This window comes from Carassius carassius, chromosome 12 (genome assembly GCF_963082965.1).
Source record: "Carassius carassius chromosome 12, fCarCar2.1, whole genome shotgun sequence".
In the NCBI taxonomy this organism is placed as follows: Eukaryota; Metazoa; Chordata; class Actinopteri; order Cypriniformes; family Cyprinidae; genus Carassius; species Carassius carassius.
Window position 1 is genome coordinate 10,624,787 of NC_081766.1, and position 26,206 is coordinate 10,650,992.

General features: G+C 34.2%; 1 pseudogene and 1 gene segment (V, D, J or C); both read left to right on the forward strand.

Annotated features, from left to right (window-relative positions):
- The first annotated feature begins 8,180 nt into the window (after positions 1–8,180).
- On the forward strand, positions 8,181–8,953 carry LOC132155396 (Ig kappa chain V region 120-like). The segment is given in 2 exon segments: positions 8,181–8,261; positions 8,565–8,953. Coding segments are annotated over 2 exon segments (429 nt in total).
- A 607-nt stretch (positions 8,954–9,560) lies between these two features.
- On the forward strand, positions 9,561–10,285 carry LOC132154175 (T cell receptor alpha variable 9-1-like; annotated as a pseudogene).
- Positions 10,286–26,206: the final 15,921 nt, after the last annotated feature.

Genomic DNA, 26,206 nt, shown 5'->3' on the forward strand with positions numbered 1-26,206 from the left:
GTTATCTATTAAAACTATTTTAAATTTGTAAAGATGTCTTTAGTAATTTACAACATTTAACCTAAGACAAAGTTAGTTAATATTGTTCTTAATGTTTGCAGATGTGACAGCTGTGGACAAAATTGAGCCAAATAAAGGGACGAGCATCACCAAAACAGAAGGAGAGTCTGTAACGCTGAGCTGCTCATATGATTCAGACAGTGAATATGTACGACTCTACTGGTACAGACAATATCCTAATGAAGATCCTCAATATTTATTATGTGAAGGAGCGCGATCAAACAGTGCTAAGCACAGCTCTGATCCTCGATTCCAGTCAAGAACTTCTCGCATATTAACTGAACTCATTATTAGTAGTGTATCTGTGTCAGATTCAGCTCTCTATTACTGCGCTTTAAGAGTTGAAGCCCAGTGATACAAAACACGAAACAAGTCGTACAAAAACTACAAGCCATTTTCACTTTGAAGCTGTTATTATGAAAACCAAATCAAAACCTCAATGTGAGATAATAACTGGAAACACCTGTGTGAGGTTGATAGGAAAAATGTTTTATGAAAGGAAAAAAATTGCATAAAAAAAGCTTGTCAGAAAGATAAAATGCTTAAAATTTTTTTAAGGTTGCAACTGTGTGTTAAAAAATGTACTACAGATGTGCAACAACAATTCATTTGTTACATTTGCAAAAAACCTAAAGCTTCCCCATATTATGAAAATGTGTTTTAAGTAGTTTTGTTTTTTAACTGACTGACACTAAAGTATGACTAAAGTTCATTTAACTTGTGTACAAAATCTACTATGCACCCACTTAGAATATAATTACTTAGAATTAATCTTAACAATAATGGACAGAAAATTTGATTCACATAATGGTAGCAATAATGAGCCAGGCCAGAAGAAAAACTCTTCCTTCAAAATAAAGCTTCTTTTTTTGTCTTGAAGTGTCAAAAGAGGAGGGATTTATATCTGACATGATCTAATTCTGTCTGACGGAGAGTGTTGATGAAATGATTCAGTCTGACTCTTATCAGAGTGAACACTTGTACAATGAATCTTCATTCAGTTATTCTGTTCTGTGCCTCAACCGGTATGTATAGTTATTTTGCTGATTATTTGGATGATCATTAAAAGAAGAAAATAATATATATAAATAAATAAAATAATATAATATAAATAATAATAATAATGTACCTCTTCTTTTTCAGCTGCCGTCTTTGGAAATGTCATAAAACCAAACAAAACCAAAGTTTTTAGTGAGGAGGGTTCAAATGTTACATTATCCTGTGGTTTTTCTGACTCTGGACGTACAGATTATCTCCACTGGTATCGTCAGTATGAAAGATCAAAACCAGAATTTCTTGTACTCACCTACAGTAGTGCAAAAGGAGCTAAAGAGTCTGATGTAGATCCAAGATTCACTGTTAACATTACAAGAAGGGAACGTGTGGATCTGATCATCTCCTCTGCTGCTGTATCAGACTCTGCGCTCTACTACTGTGCTCTGCAGCCCACACTGACAGGAAACACATCAGCTCTCTACAAAAACCTGTTACAATGAGAGATAAGAGACAAACACAGAGACAGAGATGAAGACAGAGAAAAATAAGCTGTGACTGGCAATTATGAACCAATGGTGGAAAAAAAAAATCACAGGTACAAAATCAAAAGGTACACACAGATCCCTATGAAGTATGAAGCTGGTCTTTAACACCTGTAATTCAGTCCACTGTCAAACAATAAAACATATACCCCATTTGCTATAAATAGTGCAGGTTGATGTATGCCACAGGATGGCAGTGTTCACACACTTTCACGTGGAGATAATGTTCCTATCATATATAAGAGAAATATAGTCATACTACAAAATTGTTAAACATGTATATAGTACAAACTATATTGAAAATATACTTACACAGCAGGAAATATATAAATCAAGAAACCACATATTTTGTGGTATATTAATGTGCTTTTTGAAGAAATACTACATTGCACTCTGTGCTCCATCGTCACATTATCATGTTTTGTGCTGTGAGGAAGCTAAACTCCATCAAAAAATGGTTTAATTAACATGCTTCTGGTTTGTTTTTGATGTAGTATAAACCGCCATGTAAAACATTTTATATACAATGTTTTCTAAATCTCTAATAAAATAGTGTAGTTATCTAACACCATTAAATTACAGTCATAAACAGCAGCAGGAAGTTCAGAGAGGAGGAAGTTCCTGTGTGTGTTTGTGTCCGATCTGCAGTGACTTACAGCTCAGAGCACTGAGAGCCTCAACAGAGAACTGAACTGATCTGATTGAACATGGACAGATGCTTCATACTGATTCTCATTGTGGAAACAGGTACATTATTTATGGAGTGAAAACAAATTAAAGACTGTTTTTAAATGATAACAGTATGTTTTTATGATTATGTGCTGTGAAATGTGTTAGGGATTATTTTGTCAACTTTGCTTTCGAAAATCAAAAATCTGTCTATTTGTGCTTATTGTTGACAGGTTTAGTGGCTGGAGACGATATTAAGCCAGATAAAGCGACAGAAAAAACCTTTCAAGAAGGAGAAACTGTCAAACTGAGCTGCTCATATAGTACAAACAGTGAATATGTTTTGCTTTACTGGTACAGACAGAATCCCAACAGAGAACCACAATATTTATTACGCAAAAGGTGCCCGATTACGTTATGATGATAACACTCTGATGGTTGATTTCAGTCAACTACATCACGTACATCCACTGAACTCACTATTACTGATGTACGTCTATCAGATTCAGCTCTCTATTATTGTGCTCTAAGAGTAATAGCCAAATGATCAAAAACATGAGACATGTCATACAAAAACCTGAAGCTCTTTTCACTCTAAAAATATCTAGTGAATACCACAATCAAAAACACAGTCTAACCAGCCCCTAAGGAAATAAAAAATGTGGCAACACCTGTGAAACTTAAAAAAAAGTTCCATTTATACACAAATATATTCTTAATCAATTAGTCTTTTCAATTTTAGGAATTCTTGTACTTATTCAGATGGCTGTCTCAGTTCATAGTTGAGTTGTGTTTTGATTCTCCAACAGCATCCAGTATATTTGATATTATTGTTCAGTCTGTTGGGTTTATCATGGCTTTGGCAATGAACTTCTGAGCTTCTTCTTACACAAGCCTCAACAATTCAAAGCCATATATTTTATGTATGGATAAAACATGTGAAAACTACTTTTTTAATTGATAGGCTTTGCAAATCCAGTAATTTTACATTTATTCATTTAGCAAATGCTTTCACCCAATTGTTCTTTATAATTTATGCAATACAATAATATTCTGTGTACTTTTTGGTCTTGCTGCAGCAGTTTGGGAAGGGATGACAATCCTGTGCACAAAGAAAGAATGGTACATTATAAAACATGTTTTTATAATAGTACAGAAAGTAACAAATATCTCTAAAGTCAGGAAGGGACTTATTGCATTAAATGGATTCCCAGTTTACATGCTCCGACTGGATCAAGCAGCAGTGAAAGATAATTTGAAGAAAGATTTCATGGAGATCTCAACAAATCCTCAAGCTCTGTTTCTCTGTCAATCCACACATCCTGTGTTTTCATGCAGTTTTCACTTAAACATTTCACTTAAACATTCGCAACTGCTGTTACGGAATAAAACACTCCAGCAGTGGGCGGAGCTTATTCAACTTGTTGAGAGTTCAAAATACTATTTTTTCCATCACAGTCTCACTGAAGACATCATGTTTGTCTTTACCTGGATATTAATGCAACTTTGCATGGGTAAGAGATATTCATTCAAGCATTAGGTTTATTATGAAAAAAAAACAACCTTAAAATCGAGGCTTTGCATATATTTATTCTTTTATTGCTTGATAAATTGAGACTCTTTTCTATTCCACAGTAACTTCTTTTGCTGATACAATTCAACCACTGTCTCCAGAAAAATATATTGTTGAGGGTAAAAATGTGACACTGTCCTGTAATTACAGTACCAGTACTGGCACTGTTGGCTCTCTCCAGTGGTATCGACAGTATGTCGGAGTAAAACCAGAGTTCCTACTTCTTGTCGATGAATATTCAACTAAATCTGAGCCTGATCTTCGTCTGTATTCAAAAGCTACAAAATAAATCATTTTGAAGACCATATGGATTGAGTTTGGAACATCAGAATGTGAGTCTGCATTGTGATACAAGAGACATGAAAACAGAGTCAGTTTCAGTTAATCTGATGAGCATCAGCGTTAAAACACCATTGCTATTAGTGTTGGTATTAGGAAATACATGTATCATGTATCACACTGCCGCTGAATGCCGCAATTGACTGAACGTGTAGAGAGCAGTGTACGTCTTTATTCACTGTAAGTTTCAGTGAATACAGTTATATAGCCTAATCAAATGCATGGATGCATAATGTATGTCCTAAGATTAATCATTGCACATAATAATTAAGTGATATATGTAGTTTAATATATACACAATACTAGTCTTCATTGAGACGCAGCATTAAGACCAAGTGATATGAATTTAATGAGGACTCTAATGTGTAGGTGAAACCCAAGACTTTATTAACCATAAACTTTTTTTAAAATTATTTATTTAAAACAAAATAACCAGCAGGCCAACATAACCATTCAACATAATAAAAAGATAATCTTAATGATCAGTTGAGCTTTATTCATACTTTTTGGTTATGGTATATTATAGATCATATTTTTTACTTCAGTGTTGATCAATCAAACATTTAATTTTAATGCTGTGTTCTCATCCTCTTACAGTGAAAAATATGTGGAGTTTGTGGGGAAATGAAAAAGCAACTCAACTTTTGCTTTGTACAGTGCAAACATGACCATCCCTTGTGTTCTGCTTCTGTTATTCTTGACTAAAAGAAAGGGTCTACTGATTCTTGACCTTGAATCATATGATCAAATAATGCCAATGAATGTTATATATGATTAATATTATTAATTTTTTTATTTTTTTTTTTAATTTTTTTTTTACTGTTTTTGGATGTTTTATCTCTATTTTATGCTGTAGAACACTGATTTCATTGTAAAGCTGTAATATATTAGTATGAATTCTTTGGGTAAGTTTGATTAAAAGTTGAATGGTTTTCTTGCAGAGGAGACATCTGCGCAGTCATGAACACCTCTGGAAAACAAGGCACTTAAATCCGAGGGAGAAAAAGTCACTCTGTCCTGTAAATATGATGGAGCTGTAAATAACCTGCACTGATATCGTCAGTTTCCAGGGTCCAAATCGGAGTTCCTCGCATTTATTTATCCACACGAGCCACAAGTAATCCTCTTCCTGATCGTCTAATACCTAAAGTTGATAAAAACAACAATCTTGTGAGTCTGGAGATCTCTGATGCTGAAGTAACAGATTCTGCGCTGTACTACTGCGCACTGACGCCCACAATGACAAGAAACTACAGTGTACAAAAACCTCCTGAACAATAAAACATGAAAATTATGTGAATATTTTTGTTTCAGAAATATATTTAAGAGAATATCACACATCAGACATTGGTGGTATGTAGTAAAGTATCAAAGCATCAAGAAAGAAAAAAAAATACAAGTGCTAAATATATAGCACTACAAGTGCTTCATTGGCTCATAAGGGGAACCATTTAAGTGCTAATATATCCTAAAGATATGGGTCACGGCTTGATGCCCATGGGAAAATGTAGGTCCCATGGCCAAACCAGGTGAGAAACACTGCTTTATAAAATATAATATTAGTTAAAAATATTTGAGAAGTTCATTGTTACATGTCATGTCTGTTAGTTTTCCTGAGTTGTCTTATGTCATTCTGTTCACCTTGGTTCCATTAGACCCCCCTCTATTATATCTAGAGCAATTTTGCCCATTCAGAGAAGCCACACCTTTGAGTATTTTTAAATGCAAATGCATGATTATTGTAAGTATAAAAGTCTCAGTGTAAAACATTATGGTAGAAATCACTCATACACATGCACAAATGTGGTCAATAAACAAAGCATACTTTAAGATCATTTACTGCAAGGACGCAAAAAAATAGGTGCATGATACCCATTGGTACATCTAGTAACTAAACAGCTTACAATACAGAGATGACTATTGGGGATCAAGCATGTGTTCTAAAAACATTTTCAGGTTTATTCTAATTCTGTGAAAAATGTTTTCTAAAATACATTTTTTTAAGCAATTTCAAACTTCATCCACGAGAGGTCAGCATCACTCTCTCTTCATATACGAGTAGATCACGTGACAACACAAACATTTCAAGAAGCACTCTGCGAGATGAACAGTTTTTGAGAGCACAGTTGAGTGAATGTTTGTTCATAGATCAACTATGTTTAGATGGGCTTTTATTTCGCTGTGTTTCACAGCACATTATGATGGTAAGCACATCTGTAAACTTTAAAAGTAAATTATTTACTTACATTCAGTTTATTAAATGTTTAAATTTACTTTGGTTATAATTCATGTTTTTCTGTCTATTTTCCAGTGTCCTCAGGACAGGACAGGGTTGAACAGTCTTCAGGAGAAATGTCTGAAAGTGAAGGAGCTCAAGTTATTTTAATGTGTAATTATACTACTACTTCTTTAAGTCCGGACCTCTTCTGGTACAAACAGCTACCAAACAGATCACCAACATTCATTTTGAATCAATATTCCACTGAGCCTGATTTTACAAAGCAATTTTCTGCAACATTGGACTCCACATCAAGAACATTTCCACTGATGATCAAGAATCTGCGAGTGTCTGACTCTGCTGTGTACTACTGTGCTCTGAGGCCCACAGTGACTGAAACACACTCAACACTCACACAAAAACAGGGGACTTACATTACCAAGCACACTTGAAAATCCATTTCACAGTTCCACAAATTATCCCCCAAATAAATGATTTAAATTTTGTTTTTTTTTGCAGATTCTGTCTCGGCATAATAATAAGTAACTGGGGACAAAATAAAAGAAAACATACTAGAACTAGCAAATCAGCTAAATATATTTCAGAATTACTTTTGTTTACATTTGCTCATGTTAAGTTAATGACAGTAAATAAATAATTTTCCATTTGGGTGATCCTGAAATTACACTGTAGCCCACTGACCCACCTGACTAGACTGTATGTCCTTTTCTGTATCCTGAATTAAATGGCACCAAAATGATGTGAACCAAAACACAATTACTGTATTGATGTAACCAGTGTTTACAACCAAAAGCAGAATGGTCTGACATTATCCTTGTGAAATAATGCTACATAGAACAAACCTGCATGAAACAAAAACAGCGGACGGGCTAAATGAGCGGAAAAAATTGGTTTCTTATATATCAGAAGTGAAATAGCATTTCCTTGGTTACCCCTGTAAACAAAGCAGCGCTGCACTCATAAATACTACTTAATACGCAAGTACGAGAAGAAAATGCCATTATCATAACTTTTCTGAAGTTCGGCTTAAGCGATACATTCATATAACCCCTCACACCAATTCTGTATTTATATTTTCTTCCTATATTTTGAGCATCCTAAACAGTGAGCTTGCTCTACCTGCTACAGTATTTTCTCCTCTTTGTGTCCATCTTCAGTGTCTCTGACCTCTGTTGATGTCCTGATTTTTTCTTTATTACTGTCCCAGTAGCTCCTGAAAATAACAGAAAAATAAGTTAAAAAAATACAGTACAAAGACTGGAGAAATGTAATATATTTTTGTAGGCCTACTTATTTTTCTGTTGATTTTGGGAGCTAGGGACAGTGATAAAGACCTAGCAGTGGATTGCAACCAACAGACTGGCAACCACTGCAATAAACTAACCTTGTTTCATATTCAATCTCTTATTCACTTCAGTTACACTGACAGACAGGAGATGTCTGTGGAGATTTGAACAAGTGTAACTGATTATATGATGAGATGCAAATCCACATTCCAATTACTTCTGTCCCATGTCAATAAAATGCATTAAAAAACTGCAATTTAAGAATTTTAAATGTATTTTTATATTTTTATATTTCTTTGAGTCTGAAGATGATAATTTATTGACCTGCATGAGCAGATCTCACATTTATAAGACTAAATTTAATGTTTAGTTTTAAACTATGTGCAGATGTGAAGGGGTTTTTGGCATCAAATTTAAAGAGGAGGAGTTTGGCACATACAGTAGATATGAGATGATCTTACATTTACTAGACTGTCATAAAACTCACTCCTGTTGTAGTTAAACACACACATGTACAATGATGCTTCATTCAGTCATCCTACTTTGGGCCTTGACATGTAAGTGCTTTTGTCTATGTTTTGCATGTATTTGCATTTATAATTTGAGAATATACAGTACATGTAAAATATTTTGTCAAATAATCTTCTCATCTTACATGCTTAATGAACTTTTCATTGGTAATATAAAAATATTACATCCTTAAATAATGTAAAATTTTCTCTGCTTTTAACCTTTAGAATTTTATTAGATTAATATTAGATTAATATTTTATATAACTAACTAGTATTGTTTATTGTATGTAAACCATTTCAAGTCACTGTACTAAATCAAATTCATAATTTACACATTTCTTTCCCCAGGTGTGAGTTTTGGAGCTGAAATCACACCAGACAGCACTGAGGAATCTGCTGCAGTGGGTTCAACTGTTACTTTATCCTGCAGTTATTCCTCTGCAGACTCACTTCAATGGTACAGTCAGTATCCCGGATCAGCTCCTCAGTTTCTTGTGCTCATAATAGAGGGTATGAAAGAGACTAAGACATCTAATGTAGATCCCAGGTTCTCTACTAAGCTCAGAAAAGAAAATCAATCCACAAAAGAGATCAACCGTGTGGATCTGATCATCTCTTCTGCTGCTGTATCAGACTCTGCTCTGTATTACTGTGCTCTGGAGCCCACAGTCACAGGAAACACAAGAACACTCTACAAAAAACCTTATACACAGATAAAGCTGTATTTCTTTCCATAAATATAGGTATATTATAAATTCACACTGTATTAATTTGAGATAAACTATAAAACAATATATAAACTATATAGTTGAAGCAGTGGTACAATTAATTATAATATTTTAAATATTTTAACACTTAATACTATTATGAATGCTCTTTCTTTACACTTCCCTCTAGGATGCAAGTCACTGACTAAATGTTGATTCAAATACAGTTCAACATTAATTTTTTGTAATAACTCTTTTTATCACCAAAATACACATCAGCCCTAAATTCACTTTTTGTGTATATGCACATCTAAAGAGAGACATCCTGCCGATAATCTGGTTATGATTTAAAGTCATATAGCTAAGCACTATAATAAAGTGCTGCATAAGGAATTCATCCAGATCATATTCTGTTTATCACATAATCATGTAACAAAGTCAGTACGTAACCACAAGAGGGTACTATGCAGTATAGCACATGAATAGTACTCAAATAAGATAATTGTCTATGAAACAGATTCTGATCTGTTCTGCTCTCTCAAAGAGTTCTCTGGAAGAGGTGGGGTTTAAACACTGATATCTGATGTGATCTTCTTTAACTTCAAGTCTGTTAGAGAGAGAATAAGAAACGCACACAATGAATCTCTATTCTGTCGTTCTGCTTTCTGCCTTTGCATGTAAGTATTGAATTGTTTTGAATCTAAATTCTCAAAATGGAGCCATAATGGATATTTACTGCTCAAAATTAAGTATAAATGTTTTTCTTTTTGTTGTATATTGTATTCTATACTGAACATCTAAATTGAATAATTTATTTTTAACACCAGAAATCTTTATAAGAGATTTGATCTACTTTCACAGATGCAGCTTATGGAAATGAAATCATCAATCCAACCAAAACAGAGGTGTTTGCTGATGAGGGTTCAGTGTTAAATTATCCTGCAGTTATTCATCTGCACTCCATCTTCACTGGTATCATCAGTATCCTGGATCAGCTCCTGAGTTCATTGTGCTCATCTCAGACGGTTCAAGAGAATCTCAGGAGTCCTATGTAGATTCTAGATTCACAACTAAAGTCACTAAAGTCAGTAAAGAAAACCTTGTGGATCTGGAGATCTTCTCTGCATCTATAACAGACTCTGCTCTGTACTACTGCGCTCTGACGCCCACAGTCACAGGAAACACATGAGCACTCTACAAAAACCTGACACATACCCAACACCCATATCTGCTGTTTACACTAGGGAACACCCCTCTATTCAACAAAAAACAGTATGCACGAATTGTCATTAACAGAATAAAAGGATATAACAGAAAGGATGACACACAAAGATACTTCAAGTATTCATAACATTGTATTAAAGCAACTATGTTTAAAGAAGTGATTAAATAATTTTTAGATGCATTTGCATTTTGCCCGATTGTGAAATGGGTGAGGTTTATATCTTAGGGGTAGTTTGTTGAACAGAGACTGAGTTGTAAGCATACATACAATAATGATACTCCATTTAGTTATTCTAAACAAATGTCCATGGGTATATCAGCGATTAAATAGCTTAATAACATAAAGAGGGATAAATATAGCGGGGATAAAGCATTTGTTCAAAAATCCTTCTTGATAAAGAATTTTTCAAGGTTTACAAAATAAAATCAGGTTAGCAAATTCAAACTTCAACCACAGTGTCTTGAGCCTCAAATCATCACAACAAACAAGCTCTTCAATGAGCATTTTATTAACACATTAGCATGCAGTGAGGACCTGACCTGAATCTGGAATTCAAAATCTAATTTAAATCCGGGAGTATTAACACTTTCAAACATTCATGTTAATTTTATTTGTTCATAAATAATAATTCATGTTTGTGCTTTTCTTAAGGCAAATGGTTATTCAAAGTGCTTTACACAAAAGAAAGTAAAATAATCATGTAGAACAAAAATAAAACAAGCAATTTTAAAACTTTGGAAATTATAAATTTTTTTACTTATTTAAAATGAATTTAAAACAAGTAGAAATAGAAAATGATTTGACATAAAATACAGTGAATATGTAAAATACAGTGCAATCAGTTCGGACATCGCACAGTGCTTATTCAACAAATGCACAGCTAAACAGGTGTGTTTTGAGTCTAGATTTAAATGTGACTAGTGTTTTAGCACATCTGATCTCTTCTGGAAGCTGATTCCAGCTGCGGGCGGTAAAGTAAATAAAGGAAGACTCCCCTTGTTTTGTGTTAACCCTTGGTATTTCCAACTGACTCGATCCTAATGATCTGAGTGGTCTGTTAGGTTTATATTGAGTGAACATATCTGCAATGTATTTTGGTCCTAGGTCATTGAGTGACTTATAGGCAAGTAAACTTTGAAATCAATCCTGAATGTAACTGGAAGCCAGTGTAAGGACCTGAGGACCGGTGTGATATGCTCAGATTTATGTGTTAAATAAATAAATATATACTGTATTTATAATTCCTTCAAGATAAAGCTTTCTTCTAAGAAATGGCAGAACAAAAACATGAGAAGCGGCAGACAGCATCATCACACAGAAAGCAGGAAGTTTTAGTGTGTTTGAGAGTGAAACTGCAGAGAGTCACAGTAACAGATCTACAGCTCAGAGCACAGAGAACATTAACACACACCTGATCTGATCTAGTCAACATGGAAAAACACCTGCTTTTGATTTTTATTATGATCTCAGGTATAATATGACCTGAAATCATAATGAATATTTTTTTTATTAATTACAGTAATAGACACATTTAAATGGAATAGTCTTGTTAATTGACTCACAAATTATTTTGTTCATTTGATTTAGGTGTGATGACTGCAGACCAGATTAGACCGAATCAAGAAATTAGTGTCATAAAGGAAGATGAGACTGTGACCCTCAGCTGCTCATATGATACAACCAGCGGTTATGTTTACTGGTACAGACAGTATCCTAATGGAGAGCTTCATTATTTAATATACAAGGCTACATGGTCAAGTAGTGGAGGTGGGAGCCCTGTTGATTCTCGCTTTGAGTCGACTACATCAGATACATCCACTGAACTCACTATTACTGGTGTAACTCTGTCAGATTCAGCTCTCTATTATTGTGCTCTAGAAGTTGTAACCCAGTGATACAAAGTCTATGTGAAGCCGTACAAAAACTCAATTTCTTCATCCACTTTGATGTCAAGCCACATCAAATCCACAATCTAAAATTCACACTACTGAATTATATTTGTAAAAGCCACCTGTGTGTGATTACTGAAAAGGTAATGAAAAGGAAACACAATGTTTCCTGGATTACATATACTGAATTCACCACCAGGGGGAAGCAATCCTTTAATTTCTTGTGTGAGACTGCTCAGTTGTTGAAAATATCAATAAAAGCTACTAAGAATTGAAAGAGATTTGCCATAAATAGAGACTCACATCAGTCTGACTCTCACTCGCTTCAACTCAGAGCAATGATGACAAAATAGCTGATTATTACTCTTTTCTTCACAGCACATGATTTTGGTGAGAACATCTTTCATTTACTCTTATTTATTTGAGTTACTTAATATCTGATTGTTAATTCATGTCTGATTCTTTCCAGTGTGCTGGGGACAGTACAGCATCGATCAGCCTTTAAGAGAAAAGACATCTGCTGAGGGAAATCAAGTCATTCTATTGTGTACATACTGCAAATGCTTATCTCAGATCCCCGACATTCATTCTGAGTGACTTTTCCATTGAGCCTGAATTTAAAAAGAGATTTCACATAAAACTGGACTCCACATCAGGAACAGTTCCTCTGTCAATCCAGAATCGGGGTTGGGGTAACGCATTACAAGTAACGCGGGTGTTACGTAATCAGATTACTTTTTTCAAGTAACTAGCAAAGTAACACATTACTTTTTAATTCAATAATACAAGAAAATACTTTTACTTTTTCAAAAAAGTTACGCCAGATACTTTGTTTTTCCATTTATTGACTGACAAGTTTACTGAACTTTTACTTTACTGCATTAAGTGAGACATGTTATAGTACTTGTATATCATTGCTCTTTTGTTGATTTGGATTGCTTCCATTGTCCTCATTTGTAAATTGCTTTGGATAAAAGCGTCTGCTAAATGTAAATGTAAATGACAAGTCTCCAGTCCCCATATTGGGAGAAATCAGAAGTGTGAACATAATGTAGTTATACACTAAAGGTGAATGTGCATTAATTCAACCCATTTGCAAAAAAAAAAAAAAAAAAAAAAAAACATATTTAGTATTCATCAAAATGAATTAAAACTCAGAATAAGATGAAAACCTGCTATAATTAAATATGTTTACATTTATCAGATGCTTTTATCCAAAGCAACTTACAGTGCATTCATTTATTAATATTCAAGTACATTTATTTATTTTAATGTTTTTTTTACCAGTAGTGTGTGTTTCCTGGGAAATGAACCCATGACCTTTTGCGCTGCTAACACAATGCTCTACCACTGAGCCACAGGAACTATTGTTAAATAACACAAACGTATCTAATCCCATTTTATTTACTAATGTCGTTGCCGCTGACCTTTAATGATCCAGTTCAACCATACTTAATAAGCAAAAATGACTTAATGACTAGATAAACAACAATTTTGCTTCATTGTTTTTATTTATTTATTTATTTATTTTATTATTGCTGAAGAGTTTTGAACCTTTGTTCCACTGTACAGACGTGAATTTACTTTTCCTTCAGCCTGAGGTTTATTCATAACACTTTTTGGTGTGAAAGGAATTTTACAATTGTAATAATATAACTTCTTATATTAAAAACAATTAAGCCCATGCAGCTCATATTTAAAAAGTAACACAAAAGTACAACCCGAATTCCGGAAAAGTTGGGACGTTTTTTAAATTTTAATAAAATGAAAACTAAAGGAATTTCAAATCACATGAGCCAATATTTTATTCACAATAGAACATAGATAACGTAGCAAATGTTTAAACTGAGAAATTTTACACTTTTATCCACTTTATTAGCTCATTTAAAATTGAATGCCTGCTACAGGTCTCAAAAAAGTTGGCACGGGGGCAACAAATGGCTAAAAAAGCAAGCAGTTTTGAAAAGATTCAGCTGGGAGAACATCTAGTGATTAATTAAGTTAATTGATATCAGGTCTGTAACATGATTAGCTATAAAAGCTTTGTCTTAGAGAAGCAGAGTCTCTGAGAAGTAAAGATGGGCAGAGGCTCTCCAATCTGTGAAAAAAAATTGTGGAAAACTTTAAAAACAATGTTCCTCAACGTCAAATTGCAAAGGCTTTGCAAATCTCATCATATACAGTGCATAACATCATCAAAAGATTCAGAGAAACTGGAGAAATCTCTGTGCGTAAGGGACAAGACCGGAGACCTTTATTGGATGCTTGTGGTCTTCGGGCTCTCAGACGACACTGCATCACTCATCGGCATGATTGTGTCAATGACATTACTAAATGGGCCCAGGAATACTTTCAGAAACCACTGTCGGTAAACACAATCCGCCGTGCCATCAGCAGATGCCAACTAAAGCTCTATCATGCAAAAAGGAAGCCATATGTGAACATGGTCCAGAAGCGCCGTCGTGTCCTGTGGGCCAAGGCTCATTTAAAATGGACTATTTCAAAGTGGAATAGTGTTTTATGGTCAGACGAGTCCAAATTTGACATTCTTGTTGGAAATCACGGACGCCGTGTCCTCCGGGCTAAAGAGGAGGGAGACCTTCCAGCATGTTATCAGCGTTCAGTTCAAAAGCCAGCATCTCTGATGGTATGGGGGTGCATAAGTGCATACGGTATGGGCAGCTTGCATGTTTTGGAAGGCTCTGTGAATGCTGAAAGGTATATAAAGGTTTTAGAGCAACATATGCTTCCCTCCAAACAACGTCTATTTCAGGGAAGGCCTTGTTTATTTCAGCAGGACAATGCAAAACCACATACTGCAGCTATAACAACAGCATGGCTTCGTCGTAGAAGAGTCCGTGTGCTAACCTGGCCTGCCTGCAGTCCAGATCTTTCACCTATAGAGAACATTTGGCGCATCATTAAACGAAAAATACGTCAAAGACAACCACGAACTCTTCAGCAGCTGGAAATCTATATAAGGCAAGAATGGGACCAAATTCCAACAGCAAAACTCCAGCAATTCATAGCCTCAATGCCCAGACGTCTTCAAACTGTTTTGAAAAGAAAAGGAGATGCTACACCATGGTAAACATGCCCCGTCCCAACTATTTTGAGACCTGTAGCAGAAATCAAAATTGCAATGAGCTCATTTTGTGCAAAAAATTGTAAACTTTCTCAGTTTAAACATTTGCTATGTTATCTATGTTCTATTGTGAATAAAATATTGGCTCATGTGATTTGAAAGTCTTTTAGTTTTCATTTTATTAAAATTTAAAAAACGTCCCAACTTTTCCGGAATTCGGGTTGTAACATAACGCATTACTTTCCATAAAAAGTAAGAAGAAGAGACACAATATTGGAGAGAAACACAATATTGTGATGCGTTACTTTTAAAAGTAACTTTCCCCACCACTGCTCAACACTAAAACCTGATATTGTGATCAATGAGTCTTTACTGAGGACCAATGCACACTGCACAGGCTTAGTGCCTTAAAACATTACCAAACTAGACCAAAATATATGTGACATTATGTATAAATTTATGCACACTGCCGCTCAAATTTGTGATTAGTAAGATTATTATAGTACGGATTTTTAAAGTATCTTAAATAGAAAACTATTTGAATGGCAAATGGCATCCCAAAGTGTACAGCAGCAGGAAGTTCAGAGAGGAGGAAGTTCCTGTGTGTGTTTGTGTCTGATCTGCAGTGACTTACAGCTCAGAGCACTGAGAGCCTCAACAGAGAACTGAACTGATCTAATTGAACATGGACAGATGCTTCATACTGATTCTCATCGTGAGAACAGGTACATTATTTTTTGAACAATTAATGAAAATCTGTAATTACATCGTTTTAAAATCTGAAACTCCAAATCTTTTAATCTTTAGTGTGTTTGTGATATTATGTTTTCTACCTTGATTTCATAAATCAAAATCATACTGTTGACAGGTTTGGTGACTGGAGACAGCATTGAGCCAGATAAAGGGACAGAAAAAAACTCTCAAGAAACAGAAACTGTCAAGCTGAGCTGCTCATATACTACAAGTAGTGAATATGCTGTGCTTTACTGGTACAGACAGTATCCCAACAGAGAACCACAATATTTATTACGCAAAAATGCAAGGTCATTGAGGTATTATGAAGACACCTCTAATGATCGATTTCATTCAGCTACAACACAAACATCCACTGAACTCACTATCACTGATGTACATCTGTCAGATTCAGCTCACTATTATTGTGCTCTAAGAATAGGAGCCCAGTGAAACAAAACATGAGACATGTAATACAAAAACCTGAAGCTCTTATCACTTTGAAAATATCTAGTGAAACCACAATCAAAACCAAAATCTATCAATCCCACAATGTAATAAAATATGTGGTCACACCTGTGTAACCTTGTCGTTACAACAACATCATCACTGGTGTGCTACATTTACCTGCAGAATTGAAGATATTACAAACTTCTCTTCAGCAAATGCAAAACCACATGAATTTAACAACATGTTGCCATACCCTCATAATTAAATGGTGTTAATATATCAGTAATTTCTGTCATCAAAGCCAAAAAATGACATTCTAGAGAGTTTTTTTTAATAAAATTAATCTCTCTCTCGCGTGCTCTCCCTCTCTCTGTAATTGTAATGTAAAACTATGTAATTTCAGAAGTTGGCCACAATGTGGTGGCATAATCTATGATGTTGGTGCAAACTATTTATATCAGCTCCTGCTGTATTGTGTTATATGTGTTTAACCTCTGCAAAAGAATGACTAACATTGGATTATTATATTACAATATAACAATAAACAACTTAGAGAAATTTATGCAGATATTAATATGGAAGTGGGATCCATATGCAACCTGCTTTAAAGAAGTCAAGAAACCATAAATAAAAAATACAATAGCCAGAAAGTTAAAATGACAATCAATTATTTTAAATATAAAAAATGCATATGGTTACAGTATGCAAATGTAAACCATAAAAGTCTTTTCTAACTATAAATATGATGATGATGACCTCTACAGAGGAAGCTCCTCCTATAAAGTGTTTGAGGTCTACTGCATCACAAAGAAGCAAAAGCAAGAAGACACTCTTAACTTCTCAGTTAATTTTTATGACTTCTCTCATTTCAGTTGGAAAGTACAACAGATATAATGAAACGGTGGCAAAGGGTGGTAATCATTCTGTTCATATATTTGTGGGGTAAGTAGCACTAATAAATATGTGTAGACTAATTTTAATTTTTAATATTGGAAATCCCTGTGTGTGAGTATGTGTTTTTATTTCATTAGAAAATAAACTTACTTTTTAAAAAAATTATATTTTAGGATGTGATTCTCTGGATAGTGTTGAACAGAAAACAAGAGTTCAAACTGCTTTTGAAGGTGAAACTGTAACAATCAACTGCAAATATTCAACCACCGATTCATTTCCATATCTGTTCTGGTACCAGCAAGAAATAAACGGATACCCTCGATATATGCTGAAGAAATTTCCTGGATCTGGTGAAGTTGAAAAACAATTTGAAGAGCGATTTGATGCCGATCTCAACACCTCTACAACATCAGTTCCTCTGACAATCAAGAATCTGCGTGTGTCTGACTCTGCTGTGTACTACTGTGCTCTGCAGCCCACAGTGACTGAAACACACTCAACACTCACACAAAAACCCTAAAATAAATAATCATTTTTTAGAAATACAATTCCAACAATTCCAGTTTATATTCATAAATCAATTTACCTCATGTTTTTAAATTTGACATTAGCCTAATATAAATTATATTTAAAAAAGTAATTTTCATATCAAAACAACACAAAGTGACAAATATTCAGTTAAAACACATGTTGAGTGTACTGGGTTATCACTAGAAATAAATGTAATATGGTATGAGCAGAAACACAGCTCTTATTTCAATGCTTTATACACTGTTAAATATTGCCCGTTTTATGAAATAACCTTCTGGGGACCAGAAGAGGGCGATATACAGTCAGCATTCATACATCAGCTCTTTAAGTTGGCATTGACAGGAAACAATTACTGTAAGTAAATGAGTGTTACATGAGGCACATTAATACCTCCTTATTTACTGAAAACAAATATCCGTGATATTTACTAGGATTGTTATATATTTGAACTCAAATGTTGATAATCAAGAAGTACAATTCATTTCCATGTGTTCTCATTCAGTGCAGTTACAAGGAGGAGCCTGTGGAGGTTTGAATAAAAGCAAAGTGATCATATAAACTTCTCAAAATGCAAACATGATGATACCTTATGCTCTTCTTCTGCTGTTGTTCATAACAAGTGAGTGAAATTTACTTATAACTTTTAGACATTTGTACAAATAATGCAGGTTATATTTTTAGACTGACTTTGTTCAAATGCTTAAATGATACAAATTCAGTTTGATGAAATATATTATGTTTTGCATTTTCCAGGGGACACATTGGCACAGTCAATAACACCACAGGAAAACAAGGAACTTGCAACTGTGGGGCAAAATGTCACCCTGTCCTGCAAATATGAAGGAAGTATAACTAACCTACACTGGTATCGCCAATATCCCAGATCCAAACCGGAGTTCCTGGCTTGGATTTACCCACAAGGAGCTACAAGTAACCCACTTCCTCCCCGAATTAAACCAAGAGTGGACAAAAACCTTGTGAGTCTGGAGATCTCTGATGCTGAAGTAACAGATTCTGCTCTGTACTACTGCGCACTGACGCCCACAATGACAGGAAACTCAACTACAGTGTACAAAAACCTCCTGAACAATAAAACAGGTCTCTGTGAATTCTTGAAATCAGTCCCAACTTATGAATGTGAAATAATTTCAATGCTGCTTACCTTTTAATTTACACATATTTATAACACTACAGTCAAATAGCACTACATTAAACAATTACAGATTTATAATAATGAAAACAAATAATAAAACCTACAGTATGAATCAAATGCTGCTATTTTCACTTGCCATATACTGTACATCCAAACTTTCCAGGACTTTATGGCAATGGTCACAGCATAAGTTTTATTATTTTATGTCAATCTTGGGCAGATAAAGCACGGTGCTGACATTTTTCCCACTAGACCAAGCTGAGCTGGAGAGGTTTGGATTTGGCATCATATCTGAGAGGAACTTAAAGTTCTCCACACAAAACCGAGCAGCTAATGATGACAGAAGTCTGATGTAGATCCCAGATTCACTGCTAAACCCAACAAAGAAAAACCATGTGGATCTGGAGATCACCTCAGCTAAAGTAACAGAGTCTTTGTACTACGTGCCTTGGAGCCAACAGTGAGAGGACACACAAGAACACTGTGCAAAAAACCTGCCACATCTGAGAACACAAATCTGTTTATAGGAGGACATTTATAAGAGAATACTTAAATATCTATAAAAATAAGAAGTTACAGTACTACACACTATAAACTTGAAGTGTGTGACCCTGGACCACAAAACCAGTCTTAAGTTGCTGGGGTATATTTTTTAGAAATAGCCAAAAAATTTTTTTATAAATAATAATAATTTTGGATTTTTCTTTTATGCCAAAAATCATTAGGATATTAAATAAAGATCATGTTCCATGTATATAATTTGTACATTTCCTACTGTAAATGTATCAAAACTTAATTTTTGATTAGTAATATGCATTCTTAAGAATTCATTTGGACAACTGTAAAAGATTTTCTCAGTATTTAGCTTTTATTTCTCCCTCAGATTCCAGATTTTCAAATAGTTGTATCTCGGCCAAATATTGTCCGATCCTAACAAACCACACATAAAAAGAAAAGCTTATTTCTTCAGCCTTCAGCTTTTGAAATCAATTTAAATTTTCTTAATTTCAAAAAATGTACACTTAAGACTGGTTTTGTGGTCCAGGGTCACATATCAAGTTGCAAAAACAATATTAAATGTCTTTCATTAATATGTATTGATTATTCATATTACATAGGGAAATATAGTACATTAAAAAATAACATGTAAAAATGTGAAAATTAGTTTGAGATGTTTAATAATGTAGAAATATATTGTTAAAATATATAAGTAAAAAAGCTTTAAATTATTTAAATGGAATAAAAAAAAAATAATTATCTGTTTTATGCAGGCTGAATATGTCTCTGATCACACCCACAACCTATAACAGACCAAATCTCTGGCACAATTATTTGTGTGCAAAGATAAACAACCATTTATCCACAACATGTTTGATTATACTGCATCTGAAATGTTATATTCTCTGTTGGTGTAAGGACAGAATATAATACTGAGCTGCTATAAGGCAAAAAAAATGTGAGGCTTTACTGCATTATTTTCCTATTCACATTGCCAATGAGTAAGATAACAAAATTCTGACTCTGAATATTGTACAAGTCCCTTAACACTCTTTATAAAAGGCATAAAAGTAAATGTAGTCAGATTGAATGTTTCATTATGTTTCTTGTATGAATACAGCATCAAATTCATCTGTTTATTCAGCAAATTCCTCTTCTTTTTTAGTTTAAGGTGATCAATCAAATAAATAAATAAAATAAAAGTCAAACAAGGATAAATGGCAACCTTTTCTGCTGTTGCTTTTTGTTTTAATGGAAGTTATTATGCAATTGCACATCCTGACCACTTTGTGGCAGAATTGTGTCCTATTATACATTCAAGCTCCTCCTATATGTGTTTAACCTTTGCAAACATAGTCTCACACAAAGTGTAATCTAAAGTCAGATCAGCTCATCAAAATCATAAACTCTGACTGTTAATCTTCTTAATATTTCACTAATATTGCAGTTTTTTACGCTTTTGTAAACTATGTTAATCTGGCTGAGGAATTTTCTTCTATTGGCTGCAGTTCTAGGTGAAGTAACTTGCCTTTACTCCTTATCTTTACATCAGAATATACTTGAAAACTGATTTATTTACATTTGTATATTTCGTGACAGAGTGCAATACACAAGATTCTGTTAATCAGCCAACAAGAGTTCAAACTGTGTCTGAACATGAGATGGTTAAACTTCACTGCACTTACAGTACCAGTGACCAATACCCTTATCTTTACTGGTACCAACATAAAACCAATGGATTCCCAGTTTACATGCTCCGTAAACTCTCGACTGGATCAAGCAGCAGTGAAAAAGAATTTGAGAAAAGATTTCATGCTGAACTCAACAAATCCTCAGTTTCTCTGTCAATCCAGGATGTGCGTGTGTCTGACTCTGCTGTTTACTACTGTGCTCTGCAGCCCACAGTGACTGAAACACATAAACATCCTGACAAGAACTAAGAGCTCTGAAATGTGCAGTTATTGACATGAGCAATATTTCCCTGAATATGCATGTTCTATGTGATTTATTTTGCTAAATAAATCAACTGAAAGTTATTTTACTGTTCTTGGAAGGCATCACAGTGACATCTGTAAACATACTACTGTATATTTATAATGGCAAACCTATTTAGCTATGAAGTGCTGCTCAAAGCTAATGCAAAAATGTATTACTTTGTTTGTTATGATATTCATAATGTAGATCAAACTTCCACTTTCCACAAAGGCATATTGTCCAATTGTTACAGAATAAAACACTCCAGCAGTATTAGAAGCAGATTCACACTGATGCTGACAGTGTCAGATGATAATGAGTGAAATTATTATTATGAATTATTAGTTTTTACTTCTTCTCACTGAATATTGAAGCAAATCTGTGCCTGAACTTGTGTGAACTTGCGCCTGTGTTCAAAAGCTACAAAATAAATCAAATGTGTGGATCTGAAGATCTTCTCTGCTACAGTATCAGACTCTGCTCTGTTCTTCTGTGCCCTGCAGCTCACAGAGTCTCAAGTGATCGGAGTGAAATCTGGAAGTGAAAAAGGTAACAGTGACAAAATGATATTGAGGTGTTTGCCCTTTTTTATTTTGTGAGGAAGGAGGGGCTTGAAGCATAAGAGTATTTTGCTGAACCTGACAGATTATGTCATAAAATCATTCAAGCTCAGACTGTAAGCACACATACTGTACAATGATCCTCCATTTAGTTATTCTGCTTTCTGCTTTAGCATGTAAGTATAATCATTTTAATGCATTGCCTTTATTTTCAAAATGAAGTATGTTAATTAATAAATGATCATATGGTCTTATTTGGTGAGAAAAGATATACAAGTGTCTTATATTATATTATTAGTCACATATTATTTACACCATCTGAGACTAAAAATAACATTTCAGTTTTCTTTGCAGGTGCCAGTAATGGAGATACTATTACACCAGACAAAACAGAGACATTTGCTGCTGATGGTTCAAATGTTACATTATCCTGCAGTTATTCATCAGCATGGTCTTTACTTTGGTACCGTCAGCATCCCAGATCAGCTCCTGAGTTCCTTGTACTCATCTCAGACAGTGCAAAACAAGCCAAGACATCTGGTGTAGATCACAGACTCACTACTAAAATCAGAAAAAAAGAAAAACAAAACTATGTGGACCTGGAGATCTCCTCTGCTACAGTATCAGACTCTGCTCTGTACTACTGTGCTCTGAGGCCCACAGTGACAGGAAACACAAGAACACTGTACAAAAACCTGACTGTAAAAGAAAACTATAGTCTTTTAAAGATGTGGAGAAATGTAACTATTGTTTATCTGATAAAGAGCCTGGATGTATAAATGAAACACAATACCATAATAGCTATAGAAAGCAGACGGATCCTTATGCTTTCTAATCGCTCTCGTGGTACTTTGATGTTAAACACGATTGGTCTGAGCAGCGCTGCTTCAGGTCATACACAACACACATCATGTGTACATGTATTTGCATTGCTTTGACCATTATCTGTAGGTCAAACTACTTTTCAATCATTACCTTCATCAAGTATAAAAACAAGAAAAAAAAGCTAAAACCTGGTTAGGGGTGCTGTGTTTTATTAGGGTTGGAGCTAAACTCAGCAGGACAACAGCCCTCCAGGACCGAGTATACATCCCACCATACATCGGTGCATATTGAATGATGAATACAAATCCCTCTCTGCTAAAATCTTTTTACAATAACATCCTGGAGAGGGCAGTATACACACACCACTTAAAATCTTTTTTATAATTTCCTGTATCTGTTTAACTTCTCCTTGCTATGAACCATCATATTTCTAACTGAAACAAGCAACTGAATTAATTATTTAATCTTTTTCTCCTGTTTCAGTCACACATAAAAATGATAATCCCTATGTTTCTGAAGCTGTTCATTTTTGCATCAGTTTATCATGGCAAATGGGGGAATTTGTATTTTCATAATTATTTTAAACAGTTTAATAACCTTACTGCAAGTAAAAGAGAAATAAAAGAAAAAAAAGAAAATGGTTACAGTTTATTATTATTATTATTTTTTGTTTTTTTTATGTCTTTACAGAGTGTCATGGAGAAGACAGAGTTGTTCAGCCAGATAAAAACATCAGTAACGTTACAATGCAAATATAAAACCGCTTTATCACAACCAGAACTTTTCTGGTACATCCAGAGAGCAAACGACTTTCCTAAATACATGCTGAGAAGAAGCAAACAAGGAGGAGCAGATAATGATGCTCAGTTTCTGTAGAGATATCACTCTGAAGTGTCATCATTCAGTTCCTCTGACAATCAAGAATCTGCGTGTGTCTGACTCTGCTGTGTACTACTGTGCTCTGCAGCCCACAGTGACTGAAACACACTCAACACTTACAAAAACAGAGCAACTGCTCAATTATGTGACATGCAAATCTCCCCAATGTTGACTTTTGTACCACAACCATAACACATATAAAATCTAAAATGTAAGATTTTTTTTATTATTTAGTGTTGTGCAAAGTGCATTTCAACCACTCCTCACTACATTTTAGTTTTACATAAGCTACCGAAAAATTATCTTCATAACCTTCTGTGAACCTGCATACAAATTAATTAACATTTATTAATCTAATTTAATGTTTAAATATACACTATAAATTAAATTTAATATTTTAATTTAATTTAATTTAATTTAAAATATGTGCAGATGGGAAAACCATTTAGCATTTAAAAAACAAAGGATGAAAGAGGAGGAGTTTAGCACATGTATCTGAGATGATCTTGTTACATTTTCTAGACTGTCACAAAGCTCAGTCCTGCTGTAGTGAAACACACATGTACAATGATTCTTCATTCAGTCATTCTGCTTTGGACCTTGACATGTAAGTGCTTTTGTGTATTTATTGCAAACATTTGCACTTCATAAAAAAGAAACTTTTAGAACATATAGATATAATATTTTGTCAATCATTTCTCATGCTTAATAATTTAATTGAAAACAAAACTTATTTCTACCTTAAATAACACATTTTTTTCAGTGCTGTAATTTCAAATCACTGTAATTAATCAATTTCAAACAGTATTTGAAAATGAGTTCTTTTGCTTTTTTCCAGGTGTGAGTTTTGGAGCTGAAATCACACCAGACAGCACTGAGGAATCTGCTGCAGTGGGTTCAACTGTTACATTATCCTGCAGTTATTCCTCTGCAGACTCACTTCAATGGTACCGTCAGTATCCCGGATCAGCTCCTCAGTTTCTTGTGCTCATAATAGAGGGTATGAAAGAGACTAAGACATCTAATGTAGATCCCAGGTTCTCTACTAAGCTCAGAAAAGAAAATCAAGCAACAAAAGAGATCAACCGTGTGGATCTGATCATCTCCTCTGCTGCTGTATCAGACTCTGCTGTGTACTACTGTGCTCTGAGGCCCACAGTCACAGAAAAACACAAGAACACTTTAAAAAAACCATAAATCTACCTTCTACTAATCAGACTCCAAGACATAATGATCACGAGACTCATGTTCTTAAATTGCATTAAAATGCATTTTTTATAGTTATGAATAGCCTAAATGTTCATGTTTACTTATGTATAGTAGGTTAATATAAATATAAAACAAAGGTTTTTTTTGAGCAACTGTGAGTTGGTGCCCTATGCAAACTGCTTACTCTGCATGTAGGGAGTGGCTGTACTGAATAACTGTACATGTACAAACCCAGCATTTTCATGATTACATGTACTGTAAGTGAAAGGTATACTGTCAGAATAAGCTAATTTCACCAGAGGAGGAACCAAGTCATTCCTTCCAATTCACAAACAAGTCTCAAGTTAAATCCCAAGTCCTCAAAGAGTTAAAGTTAATTAGATAATTAAGTGACTAATTAAATGATGATTGTGCATTAGTGATGAACACCTGCTGTTATTGTAATACCCTGAATCAACAAACAGAACTAACAAATATTGCTACAAGTGTGACTGCATCATATAAAAATAATTAATAATATTAATAATGTTCATCGTCTGGCTGACTACGTCTTGTATTAATTTTTCTTGCACAAACTGACAGTGCACAAACTGACAGTCACCACTTATAAGCTACTACTAAATATTGTAGAAACATAATTTTCTGTAAAGTTGATTGTAAAGATTTGTATTGTAAAAAGCGCTATACAAATAAATTTGAATTGAATTGGGAATTACAGAGGATCAGATGTTGATGTTTAATTGGTTAAAACTATGCCACCATCATGGAGATCAGTGTTTGATTTGTTGTGCTAGACCTCTCTCTGTAGCTCTATATGAGGTGTTGTGGAGATAAGAGACCAGTGATATGCAATGAACGTAGTCACAATGAGCTGGTTTATTCATTTCCAAAATAAAATGTACTTTTCTCATGTTTAGGTTCTGAACAACCATCCCAGTGAAACTACACCATGCAAAAATAGTACTGCTCTAATAATTTTAAATCTGTGTAACACACAAAGATGTTTGAACTGCGGAACTTTTTAGACACACACTGATATGAAGAACCAGGGTATGAATCTCTACAATGGTGACAATCAACAAAATGCTTCATGTTGCAATTCATGAAAAACTCCAATAATGCATTGCAGTTTGAATAATTATTTTCACCACTGTTGAGGATCATATGATAAATGTTCATGGCTACATGCCTAATCCTAAACCATTTTTTTTTCTTCTTAATATTGATGCTGTAACCCAGGTCATTAACTCGGGTCACTAATATTAATAATTATATTCTTTTATTTATATCACTATAAAATAATTAGTAAGAAAAGAAGAACATGAAGTAAAATGTATTTATTTTATTATAAATAATCCAGAAATTTAGAAGTTGAACTG